The sequence below is a fragment of the Heteronotia binoei genome, chromosome 15 (assembly GCF_032191835.1).
Source record: "Heteronotia binoei isolate CCM8104 ecotype False Entrance Well chromosome 15, APGP_CSIRO_Hbin_v1, whole genome shotgun sequence".
Classification (NCBI taxonomy): domain Eukaryota; kingdom Metazoa; phylum Chordata; class Lepidosauria; order Squamata; family Gekkonidae; genus Heteronotia; species Heteronotia binoei.
The window spans coordinates 14,663,265-14,680,794 of NC_083237.1; the positions used below are offsets into that span (position 1 = coordinate 14,663,265).

The 17,530-nt window shown below is 39.9% G+C and overlaps 1 protein-coding gene across 1 annotated transcript; it reads left to right on the forward strand.

Annotated features, from left to right (window-relative positions):
• Window positions 1–2,159: 2,159 nt before the first annotated feature.
• Window positions 2,160–16,963, forward strand: LOC132583113 (vomeronasal type-2 receptor 26-like). Its single transcript, XM_060254783.1, has 4 exons — window positions 2,160–2,360; window positions 3,955–4,182; window positions 5,385–5,511; window positions 16,065–16,963. The coding sequence occupies exons 1-4, from the start codon at window positions 2,160–2,162 to the stop codon at window positions 16,961–16,963; spliced, it is 1,455 nt and encodes a 484-aa protein (XP_060110766.1).
• Window positions 16,964–17,530: the final 567 nt, after the last annotated feature.

Here is a 17,530-nt window from a genome sequence, read left to right on the forward strand (position 1 = left end):
CTCTGAGACTCTTCGGAGTGGAGGGTGGGATATAAATCCAATATCTTCTTCTTCTTCTTTTATATGTACTCCAAATGCACTCCTTATCACTCTTGCCTGTGATATCTTCTCCAAATCTGCTAAGCTCTCAGTGAGCGAGCACATGAAGCTCAGAGAGGAAAATGATATAGCTACAGACATTTCAATTGACAGATTACATCTGCTGTTTGATCAGATATATATATTTTTTCCACTTGCCCTTCTGTTTCCTTCTACGGACTCTTCTTTTCACTAAGGCATCTAGGTGGTAAAACAGAAGATCCTTTCAGGAATCTAGAGTAAAGTTATTCATGAAAATGACTTACGATAATAGGAGAAGTCAGAAGAGAAGAATCCTGTGTGTCTTCATGTGTGTGTATTAGGGCCTCCCAGCTTCCCACTGGGGCTGGGGTTTCCACTGATTTTGGGATCCCCAACCTGCCACCACACAGCTGGCTTTTGGGGGGCCCACCCCCAAAGAGCACCAGCACATCGCAACATTCTCGGTGCAATGATGTCACCCAGTGATGTTATTGCACTGGGCACGTAACTGGGGACACTGACTGAGTGCACCCCCCCCCCCCCGGTGACATGCCCAAAGTGATAATGCCACTTCTGGGTGATATCATCATGCTGGGTGTATTGTGGCATGTGAGAGAAGGATCCCCTCCTGGGAGCCAGTAAGGACCTGGCAACCCATCTCTCTCTGTGTATGTGTGTGTTTAATTCAGATAGGGCCATGTTGAGAATTAAATATGTATAAGAGTGGAGTTTGGACTCACCCAAAGCCTGATTCCTCTCCCATTACTGCTGGAGAGGACTCTGGCACACCTGCCTCAGCCTACTTCTGTTCCATCTTTTAAAGCCACACAATTACATGACCACACAAAACTACCTTATACTCAATTAGACCATTGGCCTGTCAAAATCAGTATTGTCTACTTAGACTGGCAGGGGCTATCTAGGGTCTCAGGCAGGGGCTATCTAGGGTCTCATATCATCTACTATTTGACCCTTTTAACAGGAGATACTCGAGATGGAGCCTGGGACCTTCTGCTTGCTAAGCAGATGCTCTATCAGTAGCCACACCCCACGGTTCCATGACTGGGATGTGGCAATCAATTAATCTTTATTGGTTTAGGAACAAAATGCCATAGCAACTAACAACTAGACTTAACAATAGAAAAAAAAAACCTCAGTAAAACATTCAATACAACAATATAACTGTGGATCTCAATAAAACTATGCTGAATTATCATTAATAAATAATAAAGATTTAAAATTTATCCAATAACATCCTAAGAAAACAACCCAGAGTGGTAAAAAGGGGAGTAGTCAATATATCTCATTACTCTTTTTTTAAAAAAAAATCTATAATGGCAGCCACAAATCTTACCACTTGGAAACTAATATATTTATCTCCATCTAACAATCGGAATACTAATTTCTCTTGGTCCAACCTTCCAAGAAGGTGAGATACAATGGTACACAAAAACCTATTTCATCCAGCCGCATGTTTTACACAATAAAATATGGCATGAGATAGGTCTTCAATAGACATTTGATCACAGGGGCATACTCTTTCCTCATATGGTATCTGTTTAAAATGACCTTCATTGGCCAGTAATGGTAAGATATCAAAACGAGCCCTAGCGAAAGCTGGGTGTGGCAACCCAGGGACTTCCTTGTAAACCTTGTGAGGGGTGCTGGGCTTTGCAAGTTTCTTCTCTCAGTGCCAACTCTCATACAGCCTTTTCAGTAATCTTCCCTTCCTTCCAGTGAGTCTGAGGAAGAGCTACTTGTTCAGTAGCGGCCATTGGAGGGCTAATGAAACTGCCTGCCTCACCACCAGGCTTGATAGCAGGTGTGACATGCCATCAGTGCTGTGCTGTTTGGCGGGCCAGCTGACCAGTGTCATGGGCTCCTAAAACAGTTGTTGTTTGAGTCCATTTCTGCTGCTAGAAGAAGAAGAAGATATTGGATTTATATCCCGTCCTCCACTCCGAAGAGTCTCAGAGCGGCTCACAATCTCCTTCATCCCGGGCCACGGGACGGAGACAGTGCTGGTCGCCTTGGCAGATGACCTCCAGGCATTCCGTTGTTCTTTGAAAGGGTCTAAGGAGAAGGAGGAGAATAAAGAGATGTGTACTGGGGAGGAGAAGCTGGAGAACCTTCCAGGGATTTTGTTTGAAATGGGCATGTCTGGCCAGAGCTACATTGTTTACAATGCTGTATATTCAGTGGCACATGCTTTAAATGACATCCACTTATTGAAGTCCAAAGACAGAAGACTGAGAGGAGGAGGAGGGCGGCTGGATATCCAGAAGCTACAGCCCTCGCAGGTATCTCATGTTCTTAACACGAGGCATTACATTATCAAGAGAAAGTTGCAATTATTCTGTCAGGTCTTGGTTTATCTTCAATAATAACAGTTCTCTATAATTTCAGGAGTAATTTTTATTGTAATATAGGTAAGTGACACTGATAGGGCACCGTTAAAACTGAAGGGAACTCATAGATGATTTAGTTATATACTATCCACATAGCTGCTACAGGTGCACCTTTTGGATTAAGCTCAAGATTCGTTGAAACATACATTGTTCAAGCTAAGCATTCTCACACTACAAGCCATTTCAAAAACACACCAAGAGATAACAGTGAACTTGAAGACCAGGTTCTGTCTCAAGGGGTACAAAGCTTTTGGTTTCTCAGTAGACAAAACAAAGCATTTATATGCAATGTACAGAAAGAAAAAGAAACATGGCAAGGACTCCTGACATATTTAATATAACGTGACATCCCTCCATGGCCTCAGACCACAGGTCTCTGTGCGCATACTGCAAACTCCCTCCCCAATTCCTCCTTGATCACTAATACATACAATTTACACAAATGCCATTTGTATAGCACCTATTCAGGTTTCTACACCCACCACCTTCAATCTCAGTGCCTTCCCACTGCTTTAGCCAACCCAACCAGCCTTTGCTGCAAAGTCCACGGAAAGTCATGTTGCCCCTCCCTTGCCTCAGTTTCTTCTTCAGACTCCTTCCTAAAGCCCTTATTCATCTCAGTCATCTCATATCATCCCTGGTTTCATCAGTGCATCCTCTGGTCTCCAGTGTACTAGAGAACTGTTTCCCCACCCCTCTTGCTACTTTCTTCCTCTGAACCTTGGCTGTCTCTGCTGGGATCACTGGTGCCAGCAACAGTTCCCCCTTTCCCACCTTGCATCTTACATCTGTTGTAAGAGCATCCACCTCTCCTGTTTTTGCCATATCTTCCAGAATATTCATCTTCTCAGACAGTTATAGAAGACTTGTCAACCCAACGTAAGGCTCCTCAGTAACCTCCAGCCCAAGGTTTGTAGCTACTCAATCATCTTGCCCATAGTGGCCACCCTCTCCCGGCATCGGCCTTATTAACTCCCTCCAACCTGTAACAGAACACAAACAACTGATTGAGCATTCAGGTTCCCCCTCAGGACATGACCTGAGATAAAATATTAAGGGTTTCAGCTATGCAAATCCAGAGACAGAAGTAGAAATAGACATCAAGGTAGACACAGACTGATAAATAGATGATGATGATGATGATGATGATGATGATGATGATGATGATGATGATGATGATGATGATGATGATGATGATGATGATGAGAGATGATCACATATCTATGTGGGACTTTATAAAGAAGGGAGATGAGTTTTGGGTCAGGCATCAGTTTTTCTCCATGCCAGTTTTTCCAAGGATCCTGGAGGGCTTTTTTGCCATCTTCTGGGCATGGAGCAGGGGTCATGAGGTGTTTGGGGCGGGGGGAGGTTTTTCTGAATTTCCTGCAATGTTCAGGGGGTTGGACTAGAAGGGCCTGGAGGTCCCTTCCAATTCTATGATTCTCTTTTTCCTTTTATGTTCCTTTTTTGTTCTGTTTTAACCCAGGTCCACACATTGTTAAGGGGCATCTTGTTCAATAATAGTGCTGGAGACACGGTGCATTTTGATAAATACAATGAATTAGTTGCAGATTTTGATGTTACCAACTGGGTTACCTTCCCCAATGGCTCATTCGTTAGAGTAAAAGTGGGAACGCTGGATCCTCATGCCCCTCCAGGCAATGAACTACATCTTAATGATGCCCAGATAGTGTGGCACAGAAGTTTTAACCAGGTGAGTTGTAGTTGCAGGTGCTGCATTGTCCAACTCAGTCTTTTGTAAGCAAGCAAATTTCTTTTTAAAAGAAAAAAAATGAATTAATCAGTGTTATAATGAAACTTCTCTTCTTTACCTTCACTTTCCCAGGGAAATCAGAATAAATTTTCATCATACACATTCATGGGGGAGGGGGGGAATGATATTTTCGTAATATGTCAGTTTATGTTTTATTTCTCCGCAATTTGAATCAACCTCAGTACATTCAACATTTAATTTGGCTAAAACATGGCATCTTCTTTTTTACAAAGATTAAGAATAGTTACAAAATTTAAAAATTGTAATTGCAAATTCAATGAGGTAAATAAAAACCCAATATATATTTAAAAGCACATTAGATAACCCAGACTGGGCAATTCTATTGCTATTCCAGGAAGGGCCCTAGTTCAGTGGTAGAGCATCTGCTTGGCATACAGAAGATCCCAGGTTCAATCCCTGAATCTCCAGTTTCAAGAATCTGGTGGTAGGTAATATGGAAGACTTCTGCTTAAGACTCTGGATATCTGCTATGCATCTCAATAGACAAGGCTCACCTTGATCGAAGAAGGTTTCCATTTTTTATAAGGCAGCTTTACGTGCATTTATTTGTGTACTCACAGAGCCTGCCTACTCTGAAGCTTGCTGCAGTCAAAATATTTAATGTTCTGTTGAATATTGAGTTAGCAGTTTTGCTGCAGTGCTGCCCAAAGGAGCAAGAGGAAGAATGAGCATTCCTTTCTGCAGATTGTATCAAAAAATGATCTAAAACAAAGGTTATACCCCACCATTCCCACCACTGTGGAAACAACCCATCTTAGATTATTCTCCTCCCCACCATGATATACTCAACACAACCCTGTGTAAGTAGGTCTGGCAAAGAGAGTATTAATGGCCCACATTCGTCTCACAAGAGGGGATCCCAAGGAAGATATCCTTGATCCTAGCCAAACATTCCAGCCACCTCACCACTAAGGCAATGATCACTCAGGAAAGCTATTAAAAGGCTGAGTATTGTGAGTATAGGACATGAGCTCCAAGACTCCCCCCTCCCCCGCAACACCAGCATCACTTTGCACACCCACACCCATACAAAATCACATGCTTGTCTTTTTTGTCTGTGAATATAAGTTGGTAATAAGCAACGGAAATCTCTCTCCCTTTTTTTTTTTCTTTATGGACAGGTGGTGCCTCTCTCTGTGTGCAATGATCCCTGCCTTCCTGGCTACAGCAAGAGAAAGAAAGAGGGAGAGAAATTTTGCTGCTATGATTGTTTTCTGTGCCCGGAAGGGATGTTCTCTGACCAGATGGGTAAGAGATGTATTTGTGAAACATTCTCATTTGTGGTGTGTATATGTAAAAATTAGGAAGAAGAGAGGGTGGCATCAGTAAGCAGCCGGGCGGGGGTGGGGGGAGTAAGGTGCAAGGTCAAGATGGAAAGGACTAAAGAAATATTTGTTGTTGGTTTCTTAATTTGTAAATATGTAGAAGCATTTGACTGAATCGGACCATTGTCCCATCAAGATAGGCAAGGCTTTTTTTGTAGAAAAAGTCCATCAATAACTCATTTGCATATTAGGCCACACCCCATGATCGCATCATTGTTCCATACAGGGCTTTTTAATAGAAAAGTCCCAGCAGGAAGTTTTGAAGATACATATGAACATATGAAATTACCTTATACTGAATCAGACCCTTGGTCCATCATGTCACTATTCTCTACTCAGACTGGCAGTGGCTCTCCCGGGTCTCAAGTAGGGATGTGCATTCAGTTCGGCCGAGCCGTATATACAGCCGAATCACCACTGATTCGGCTATATTCGGAATCAGCTGTAGCCAATTCCCATTGCCGCCTATTATGCGGCAGCCGAATACGGCTCGCCGTATGCTTCCGAATAGCTATTCGGAAGTATACGGCTGTCAAAGCTGTCAAAGCAAAAGGCGGGAATGGCTTCTGCAGCCTCAAAGGAGCTGCTTTCCCGCCTTTAGTGGCCTCTTCCCGCCTCTTCCATAGCCTCCCTGGGATTAGGGAGGGGGGGAGGGGGAAGAGGAGCCCCAGCAGCCAATCCAAAGCATGCATTTGCAAAATGCATTGCAAATGCATGCTTTGCAGGGCTTTTGTGTAGCTGATGGCCCAGCCATCAGCTACATTGTTGTTATTTTGATCTCTTGCTTAAGGAGTCTTCCTTCTGGACTCCTCCATTGCTGTGTTGGTGTGTGGCTTGGTGTGTGTGAGAGAGATTGTGCTGCTGCTGGTGGCTGGCCCTTGGCTTCAGCCTGCTGCTGCCTGCTGCTCTCTCACTCAGCCTTACCTCCCTGGACTTAGAGAAAACAAGGTAAGACAGTTTTGGGGTTCTTGTTTTAGTTTTTGTTGGTAGAACGACTAGAGTCCCTTTACTTGTCCAGATTTGGGTGGGTGAGTACTGGGTGGGTAGGGTAGCCTATTTTGGGTTGGGGTTAGGTTCTGCTGGGGGTAGGGGCCTGGGGTGGGGGCGTTTTTGCTAATTAGCCCATCTTTTAATTTAGTGAGAGGACTTTTAAAAGTGCAGTGTCCTTTTACTTCTCCTGATTTGGGTGGCTTGGATTTCTTGGGGTTAGGGTGAAGGGGTTTTTTTTGGGGGGGGGCGGGAAAAGTTCCTGTATTGTTAAAAGTTGAGGTTTTTTTACTGTTTCAGTGTTTGATTTGTTGCTGCTGTGTTGTGTTGCTGCTGTGTTACTTTTCTCTTCAGGTTAGGGGGGGGGGGTGTTGTTGACTGATTTGGCCTGAGCTTTCTTGTTGGTGAAAAGGCCACTTTTTTAACACTTGGCCTTTTGTGATTCTGCTGGTTTTGTTTTGGTTTTTTTTAATTACCTCTGGTTGGTGTGGGGGTTGGCGAAGGTATGTGTGGGCTGGGTCACTTTCTTGTTTTTATAGAGTACATTGTGTGTTCTGTGGCAGGGAAGCTGGCACCTGGGTGAGAGACCCAGGACCAGCAGGTTTGTTGTGGTTGGCCAGCTCTCCCCGTTTTGTTTGGGGCAGGGCTGGAGAGCTGGCATCTGTAGATTGTGTGTTCTGTGGCAGGGAAGCTGGCACCTGGGTGAGAGACCCAGAACCAGCAGGTTTGTTGTGGTTGGCCAGCTCTCCCCGTGTTGTTTGGGGCAGGGCTGGAGAGCTGGCATCTGGGTTTGCTGCAGCCAGGTCTGCAGAGCAGACCTTAAGCAGATTGTGTTTTGTGTGGCAGTGACGTTGGCAACTGGGTTTATATTGCTTCCAGGCCTGCAGGGTTCATAGAGTAGATAGAGGGATGTAGTGCATTTGGGTCCTATAGAGATTCTCTGATGTGGTTAGGTTTGGCTTTGGGTGCCCCAGGAATTGGACCCCTTGTTTCAATTTTTTTTGGCCTTGTGGGTTTTGTGTGGGACAGTGCCCTGAAGCTGCACAGCAGTTTGGGGGGCTCTCCTTAAAACCCCCTGCTCCCCAGAGCCACTTTTCCCACGACAATTACAGGGAGGAAGTGGCTAGTTGGGCTTTCCCCATCATTGTTAGCAATGGGCCTTTTGGGGAGCCCAAAGACAGGGACCCCCTGGCCCAATCTTTTTGGGACTTGGGGGGGGGGTTTGGATGGGAGAGTCCCCTGAAAATTTGGGGGCTCTCCCTCAAACCCCCTGCCCCCCAGTAGCCTCTAATTATGCCCTATGTTGCCATTGATTTCAATGGCCCATAGGGTATAATGATGGAATAGGGGCACCCTCTTTGGGTGCCCCTGGAATGGGATCCCCTGGCCCAATCTTTTTGGGACTTGGGGGGGTTGGAGGGGAGAGGCCCCTGCAGGTCCCCTGCAAATTTGGGGGCTCTCCCTCAAACCCCCTCCCCTCCAGGCGGCTTCAATTATACCCTATTTGCCATTGATTTCAATGGCCCATAGGGTATAATAGGGCCGTATATTCGGAAATAGCCGCGCATTACCGTATATGCGGCTATTCCGAATACGGTATTCAGTAGTATATGGGGAATCCGAATTTTTTCCCCCGTATACTTCCGAATCCGTGTAATTCCGAATTTTTTTTTTTGCACATCCCTAGTCTCAAGCTGAGGTCAGGAAATACAGTTTTTCATGCCAAAGAATGAAACATGAATGAAAATTGAATGGAACCAGCGTGGAGGTGAGGCTGTATATATAGAAAAAAACTCGTTAGGGACAAATGTGAAGGTATATTAAATGAAAAGACACTTATCAATACCATATACAGAATTCACTAACTAATAAGGAAATTGATGCACGACTGGTAAATGGACAAACTTATATTAGATAATCTCAAATTCACTTTCTGGTACAGTGTTGTTGATCTTTCCCCCCTCCCCACCCCGGTAACCCATATTGATGGGGTTTTTCTATTTTTAAAAAGTTTTATTGATTTAAACTACTACAAGGCAAAAGCATTGCAGAAGATACATAAAAGAAGGGTAAAAGAGAGAAAGAGGGCCATACAGAATGGGAAAAACAAAGAGAAGCCAGTACAAATATATCAGTTATAACTCCACCTCCCAATATAATACTCAAATCTTTCTACCTACAAATATAAAAATCTCCTTAAATGTTACCTTCCTTTCTTCTTTTACCAGGATAAAAAAAGATAACCTAGTAAAGCACTATACAACTAAACAATTCTTCTTAAACACAAATTAAATATAACCAATTGCAAAAAAATATTTTTTTCTTACAAGACTGTCTCAACATCAAATTTTACTAAATTAACTTACACCTATAACAACCACAGAATAGGTTATTGATTTAGCAAAAGATCTATTGAGGAAAGCACATGAAAATCTTTTCTTTGTTCATAGCAAATTACATGAAGTACATCAAATACAACTGATTACTTTATCTATCTCCATCTAAATCATTTCTCCTGCAAATGTGTTAAATGCAAATCAACAAAAGGGGGGACTTCCAGGGTTGGGAAAATGGAGAGCTGACCCGCTTCTTGCAAGAGGAGCGGACAGTAGCCTTTGTTTTGGACATAAAAAGTGACTCCAATGCCTGCTGTCTACCTTTTCCAGTGAGGGAATTGTCTATGACATGCTTGAAGAATTTTGAGGGGATTTATTTTGGCTGTCGAGGAGTCCCAGAGGGATTCCTTTCCAGCTTTGAAGAGCCCCCAGTGAAGAATTGCATTTCATTGTCTACAAAGTATCTCCTCGGTCATTAAATTGACTTAAGCTCTTCAAGAGTCCAACTTTCTATGGATTACAATAACAGCTGAAAAAGAAAAGATCGGTGTAAGAAGGCAGAGACTTTTTGATAAGGTAAAGATTGTTATCTACCACTCCGGGACTAAAATAAGGTTTTTAAAATTAAATACTTAAGATCTGGAAGGAACTGTAAGAGCATAAAGCTAAGAAGAAGTAAAAGGCAGTAAATTTGGACTCTTTGAAACTTAAAATAAGCAGGAAAGTACCGAAAAATAACTGATGTTTGACATACCTGTGGTTTTGAAAAAAAATACCCCGACATAACAGATTTGCTAAGCTTCAAGAAAAAACAGGAAGTGATGTGTTACAACTATCGAGAGACTATTAACCATAGAGAATGAGACTTCATAGCCAGAAAGTCAGGAAGTTAACACTGAAGGGAGAAATCTGTTTTAAACCTCCGGGAATATCTCTAGAGCCAGAAATCATAGAGAAACATCAGCAGCCATTAAAGAAGGGTCAAAGGTTTTATATTTTAAAAACAGAACGGGACTCTAAAAGTTTATAAAACCGACAGCAATAATCTTTAAAAGAAGAAATATTTTGGACTATATGTTTAAAAATAAACTTTAAGGCTTATTGCAAAAAGGAAACCTTTTTTGAAAAAAAGGGGCTTGGAAAACTTGTGGCCACCATTTTGGATTTTTTTAGAACTTTTAAAATTAATATCTTAAGCTAGGAAGCTCAGAGGGCGATTTTGGGCTTGTTGGAAAGGGCATGCCCTAATCTATTGGAATATATCATTGGTTTGCTGATTGGTGAGGTCAACCTATAAGCCCATTCTGTGCAATGAGAGGACAGTGATGTCCGATCAAAAGTCGGAACCAAGGCTTACACGATTAAGATCAGGTTCACTGGGAGGTGGAAAAATGGATAAACAAGTTCAAGAGCAATTGGATGCGATGGAGACAGGACTGTTGAAGGTGATGAAAGACTTAGCAATGGGAACTGAGAAGAAACTAACAAAGGAAATAAACTCCAGTGCTGAAGAAGTTAAGAAAGAAATCAAAAAAGAGATTGAAGATCTCAGAAAAGAGTCACAAGCTACAGCTCAGAATACACAGGAAATAGAAATTAAAGTTAAAGACCAAGATGCTACCATCAAGAAAATGCAGTAGAAAGCAACACTACAAGACTGTAAGTGAATGGAAAACATGATCCGTCTAAGAGGTGTACCTGAAAATGACCAAGAGGACTTAAAGAAGTATATTTCAACAATCATTGATGAGTATATGAGAGGACCCTGATGTGACAGGACATCTGTATGACTATGTTCACAGGGCTAACTCTGAATTTGCTAGAAAGAACAAGATACCAAGGGAAGTGGTAGTAAAATTTACTAAAAGAGACGTGGTGTGAAGTATTATAAGTCAAAAATTTGAAAAAGCAATGGTGGCGGAAGAAAGCAGAATAAGAACAATGAAGGATCTGCCAAGGAAAGTTATAAGTGACAGAAGACATTTCAAAAAATTGACAGAAAAGCTAAGGGCGAAGGGATTAAGATATAGATGGATTTTACCAGAAGGACTTAGCTTTGAGTATAAATGACTGAGAATTACAAGAATAGATATTCAAGGCATGGAAAGGTTTTTTTGCGAACAATAAAGAATTTGGAGTTACAGAATAACTTTAGAATCACTGTGGATTACAAATTAATTTCCTGGAATGTAAATGGATGAAATTCACTGCAAAAAAGAAAAAAAAATCATTGGATTAAAAAACAAAAATGTAATATAATCTGTCTACAAGAAGCACATATCAAACAAATGGAATATAATTTTTTATGGAATAAATGTTTAGATGAAGAATTTTTTTCATTGGGTAAGGAAAAAAACGGGGAGTCATTTTTACATTAAAAAAGAATTGGAGCCAAAGTTGATTTTTAAGGACAGTGATGGTAGAAATGTTGCAGTGGAGGTGTTGATAAATGAGAAAAAAAATGTTGCTATTGGGACTATGTTCCCCAAATGGGGCAAAGAATGCTTTTTTCAAAGACATTATGCAACAGTTAGACCAAGTGACATATGATCAGATAATGTTAATGGGAGATTTTAATGGAAACATTAAAAAAAATTTGGACAGATACGGGGGGGGAAAATACAGACGGCAAATTACCAAAGTCATTTTTTGAACTTATAAAACAAGAAGGTTTGGAGGATGTATGGAGAAAGTTCAATCCTAATGTGTGTGATTATACCTTCTTTTCAGTAAGGCATAACTCCTTCTCAAGAATTGACATGTTATGGACCACCAAAGACTTGGGACTTATTACAAATAAAATAGAGATTCTTCCGAAAATAGGTGCAGACCATAATCCATTATTGTGGTTGGCAAAATACAGGAAAAGGGTGAGAAGATGGAGATTAAATGAGAATTTATTGCAAAATGCAGAAACAGTGGCATCTCTTGAAAAAGAAACTAAAGCTTTCTTCCAAATGAATGAAAGTCAGGATGTTCAATATCAGACCGTGTGGGACACGAATAAAGGTGTAATGAGAGGAATCTTAATTATATTGAACAATAAAGACAGAAGAGACAAAGAAAAACAAATGGTGGATTTAGAAAAAGAAATAGGCAAAAGAGAAAGAGAATTTAGAAAGAGACCGGGGAAAAAGAAAATTTTGCGGGAGATTACAATTTTACAGAGTCAATTGAAGCACCTATAGAATAAGGAGATAGAATGGAACCTTAAAAGACTGCAGTAGAAATCTTTTGAGGGAGCTAACAAAACCAGAAAATACTTGGCATGGCAAATGAAGAAAAAAAGGGAGAACAAATTTATAAACAAAATTATAGTTAAAGGTAAAGAGATTGTGCATCAAGCAGGAATTAAAAAGGAATTTTACAAATACTATGCTAAACTATTTAAAGGCCAGCAAGTAGATAAAGAGAAAATAGAAGTGTATTTTCAGAATGTAAAAGTAAAGCCTTTAACAGAAACTATGGAAAATGCCTTAAATGAACCAATTGAAAAAATTGAAATAGAAGCAGCAATTAGTTGAATGAAATTAGGTAAAGCGCCGGGTCCTGATGGTTTTTCAGCAAAATTTTACAATGTCCTGGCAGACGCATTAGTACCGAAGCTCCAAAAGTTGATGAATATTATTAGACAAGAAGGGAAAGTGCCAAACACATGGAAGGAAGCAGTTGTTTCATTGATACCAAAGGAAGACAAAGATGTCATGTGTGTTAAAAATTACAAACCGATTTCATTACTCAATAATTACTGTAAAATATTTGCTAGGATACTAGCAGAATGACTCAAACAGCATTTAAACACTTTTATTCAGGAGGAGCAAGCAGGTTTTCTCCCCAGAAGGCAAATAAGAGACAATATAAGAACAGTAATAGATATTGTAGAATATTACGAAAAGCATCCAGAAAAAGAGGAAGCATTATATTTTGCTGATGCAGAGAAAGTTTTTGACAATCTTAACTGAGACTAAAGCTAAACTTTGTGTTAATGCAGATCTGCCAGAACAAATGATAATTAGTAAAGGTACAAGGCAAGGTTGCCCTCTATCGCCGTTGCTATTTATAATGATTTTGGAGATTTTGCTGATTCAAGTTAAAGAAGATACTGAAATAGAGGGGCTGAAAGTGAAAAATATTTCTTACAAATATAGGGCATTCGCAGGTTATATGCTTATTAATGAAAATCCATTACAGGTGACACCATTGTTGTTAAGTGAAATTAAAGAGTAAGGAGAGTTGGCACGCTTCTATATAAATAAAGAAAAATCAAAAATTTTAAGCAAGAATCTGTCATTAAGCAAACAGAAAGAACTACAGAGCGTAACTGGATGTGAAGTTACCTCGAAAGTAAAATATCTAGGTATAGAGATTACGATGAGAAATATTGATCTGTATAAAAACAATTATGAAAAGCTTTGGCGTAAAATTGAAGGAGATTTCTTAAAGTGGAATAAGCTGAATTTGTCTATGCTGGGTAGGATCTCTGAAATAAAAATGAATGTTCTACCAAGAATTATGTTTGTCTTTCAAACAATTTCAACAGTGAAAGATATTAAACAATATAATCATTGGCAAAAATGGTTTTAGAATTTGTATGGGCGGGTAAAAAATCAAGAATTAAACTGAAAATTCTGACGGATACGAATGAAAGAGTGGCTTCCACTTGCCCGATTGCTGTTTGTTTGGTATGGATTAAAGACTGGATAACTTTACTTAAGAGGAAATTATTGCCATTAGAAGGCCATGGGAACATTTTTGGTTGGCAGGCTTATATGTATTATGGGAAGGAGAAGATGGATGTTTTTTTCTCACATCATTACATAAGAAGAAGCTTGTTGAATACCAGGAAAAAACATAATAAATATATTGATGAGAAAAAACCACTATGGATTGTGCCAACAGAAGTCATAAAGTTATCGTCAGATCCACAGGAAGATAAATGGTTATCATATAAACAACTGCTAAAAAAACAGGGAGGCAAGGCGGAACTAAAACCGGTGGTAGAATTGCAGGACAAATTTAATTGGTACCAACTGCAACAAATCAAAAGCTTGGTGGAGCAGGATATTAGGAATACAGAATTGGAAAAAATGCTGTTGGTTGAGAATGAAAAATTGATTTCAAAGATTTATAAGTTACTATTGAAATGGTCTACAGAAGATGAAGTAGTGAAACCTCAAATGATAAAATGGGCAATAAATATGAACTACAAAGAAATACAAATGGAGACATGGGAACACCTATGGAAGAACTCTATGAAAATATCGATGTGTTACAATATTAAAGAGAACTGTTTTAAAATGTTGTGCAGATGGTATATGACACCGAAGAAATTAGCAAAAATGAATAATCAAATATCAGACAGGTGTTGGAAATGTAAAAAACATGAAGGTTCTTTCTACCATATGCGGTGGACTTGTGATAAAGCAAAACAGTTTTGGCAAATGATTCAACAAGAGACCTTGAAAATTTTGGGTTATGACATTAAGAGAGCACCAGATATCTTTCTGGTGCGATTAGAAATGGAAAGTTTTCCAAAACAAGAGTGGAGATTTTTGTGGTACTTGCTTTCAGCTGCAATGACACTATATGCGCAAATGCGGAAGCAAGACAAAATACCAGAGAAATGGGGCTAGATCTTAAAAGTGTTACACTGGAGTGTAATGGATAAACTTACTAGAATCTTAAAAGATCGTAATTCAGAAAAATTTAAGGATGATTGGAAGAAATTTCAAGAATATGCTGAAAAACAATGGAAAGTCAAAAGACACTTAGTGGTCTGATAATATTACATGAACTTTTAAGGGGAAGATAAAGTTGTTAATATGGTTTTCTGATATGATATATAATTTTATAGGTGGTTAGATTATGAGAAAAATAGAAGGTTAATTTTAATAATTATTAATGCATAGTCTTGGTTTATTTTGTGTTAAGATAACTGGAAATGTAAGTGAAGATTCTATAATTGTGAATTTTACCTTTTTTCCTTTTTTTAATTACTTTAAGCACCAGCGGAGGTCAAGAAACTGAGGGTTGGGGGGAGGAAGAAATTTTTAATGTATTGGTTAACATTTTAAAGTATACATTTAAATATATTTCTATTTGTTGCAAAAATAACAATTTGTTTTTAAAAAAACAACCCAATTACCAAGTTTTTCAAATTCTGCAGCAGTTATGCCATCTAGCTTTTCACCATTGAACCCATTTTCACATCATTAGGGACAGTCCCTCTAAACAGGCAAACTGTCAGTACATCTGCTACATAAAAAGTTATGTTAGACTCTTTAACATCACTTTTTCAAGATCTCTCTTATTCTTTTAAAATTTGACATCTATTCATTATTAATGGTTACATGTTTACTTATTCACCGGGAGAAATGAGAGAGGAAGAAGAAAAAGAAAGAAAAAGGACCCAGATTCCAAAGTCCTTCTTCCCAAGGGTTAAAAACTTTCAAGTTCCTTTAGTTTCTGCGTCCAAATTGTATCCAAGGCAGCCCATTTGTCCATAGTTTATCTTCTGGTGTCACCTTACATTTCTTGGTCAAAGTTCCTTGTTCAGCCATTCACCAAAGCAGAGAGAAAAAATCCAAAATCCTTTTTACGAATAGCCTTCCAAATCCAGATTTGCTGATTGAAGTGCAGTTTTTCTCTTCACAACATGGCCCGCCTCCTCAACCACCAAAGAGACAGTTCATCGCCATTTCCCCTTCTCCGTTTGATCTTATAACAGCTCAACATCCGGTGCGCATATTGATGGTTTTCAGCCATTTGATGAATATATGGAGGGACAGAGAGTGTCAATATTTGCCCTTCCTTCCTCTCAAACACTTCTTGTATCCATCCTTCCCAGTGAATGTTATGGTTGAATGAATAAGAGACATCATGAGAACACTCTGAAACATGTCCCCAAAATGGACTGCATAAGGGGAACAAGGAAAAACAAAGAGTATCCCTGCAGGAAGAATCAGTTTTCCTTACTGATGAATCCCAGCATGATTAATTGTAGCACTGGACACTGCCATCGCTATGTTTGCAGGGAGGATTGGGAAGAAAAAATAAGAAGAGGAATTCTTCTCTAGTTTATTTACTTTGCTTTTCTTTTAGATGTTTCTCACAGTCTGCAAATTTTTAAACACTTCTCTTTTCAACTTTTCAGACCTGGAAGCCTGTGTCAAATGTCCAGATCATCTTTATCCCAGCAGAGAAAAAATTCAATGCATCCCCAAGAATATAAACTACCTCTCTTACCAAGGAACTCTAGGGATGGTGTTAGCTTTGTTGGCTATTTCTTTATCTATGGTGACAGTCCTGGTACTTGGAACTTTCATTCAGCACATGAGTACGCCTGTTGTCAAAGCCAACAACCGTAGCCTCACCTATATTCTTCTCATCTCTCTCCTGCTTTGCTTCCTCTGTTCATTACTCTTCATTGGGAAACCTGCAATCGTGACCTGTCTGCTCCGACAAGTGACATTTGGCATTGTTTTCTCTGTGGTCCTTTCCAGTGTGCTGGCCAAAACCATCACCGTGGTTCTGGCCTTCACGGCCACCAAACCAGGATCCAGAATAAGGAAATGGGTGGGCAAAAAAATGTCACATTCTATTGTCCTTTCTGGTTCCTTAATTCAAACAGCTCTTTGTACTATTTGGCTCAGTACTTCCCCACCCTTCCCAGATCAGGATATGCACTCAGTGCCTGGAGAAATCATACTTCAGTGTAATGAAGGTTCAGCCGCCATGTTTTACTGTGTCATAGGCTATATGGGCTTCCTTGCCATTGTCAGCTTCACCGTGGCTTTTTTAGCCAGGAAATTACCGGACAGTTTCAATGAAGCCAAATTCATTACTTTTAGCATGTTTGTCTTCTGCAGTGTTTGGTTGTCTTTCTTCCCAACTTATTTGGGCACCAAAGGGAAATTCATGGTGGGTGTGGAGATCTTCTCCATTTTGTCATCTAGTGCTGGGGTGCTGGGTTGCATCTTTTCCCCAAAATGTTATGTCATGTGGCTGAGGCCAGAGCTGAACAACAGGGAGCAGTTAACTAGGAAACTATGAAAACTGAAATTTGTCTTTCTTGGACAATAGACTAAGAATTACCCACTGAAATATTCCAATTCCAAAGGATCCAAAGGACACCATAATAATTCAAGTGTTTTAGAACAGTTTCCTAAACTTTGGAAAGTCTTTGTCTCTAAGATCCCTCTTTGTACCTTTCTCTCTTGCTATCCTGTAACTGATTACCAGAGGGATAATTTATTACACTTGTGGCAATTAGAATTTTTTCATCTTTTCACAACCTTTTCCCTGGCACACTTTGTCAATAGTATGTCCAAATAATAGTAATCTACATGGTATGGAAAAGAACTACCAGCATTCAAAATTATGTAATAATTTGTCTAGAACCACTCAGCAGTGACAGATTAAGCAAGGGATCCAAAAGAAAAATGTGAAGACAGACTTTCACTGTCCCTCATTCTGTACATGCCCTTGCTAATCTTATTCTAAGGCTGGCTCTTGAATGGTGAAGTGACAAAATTCTAAAATCTTCTCATTACTTTGGTGTCTTTGTACAGACAGGCAGCTCTTTAGATGGCCACGAGCAACGTGAGTTGTAGTTCTGGT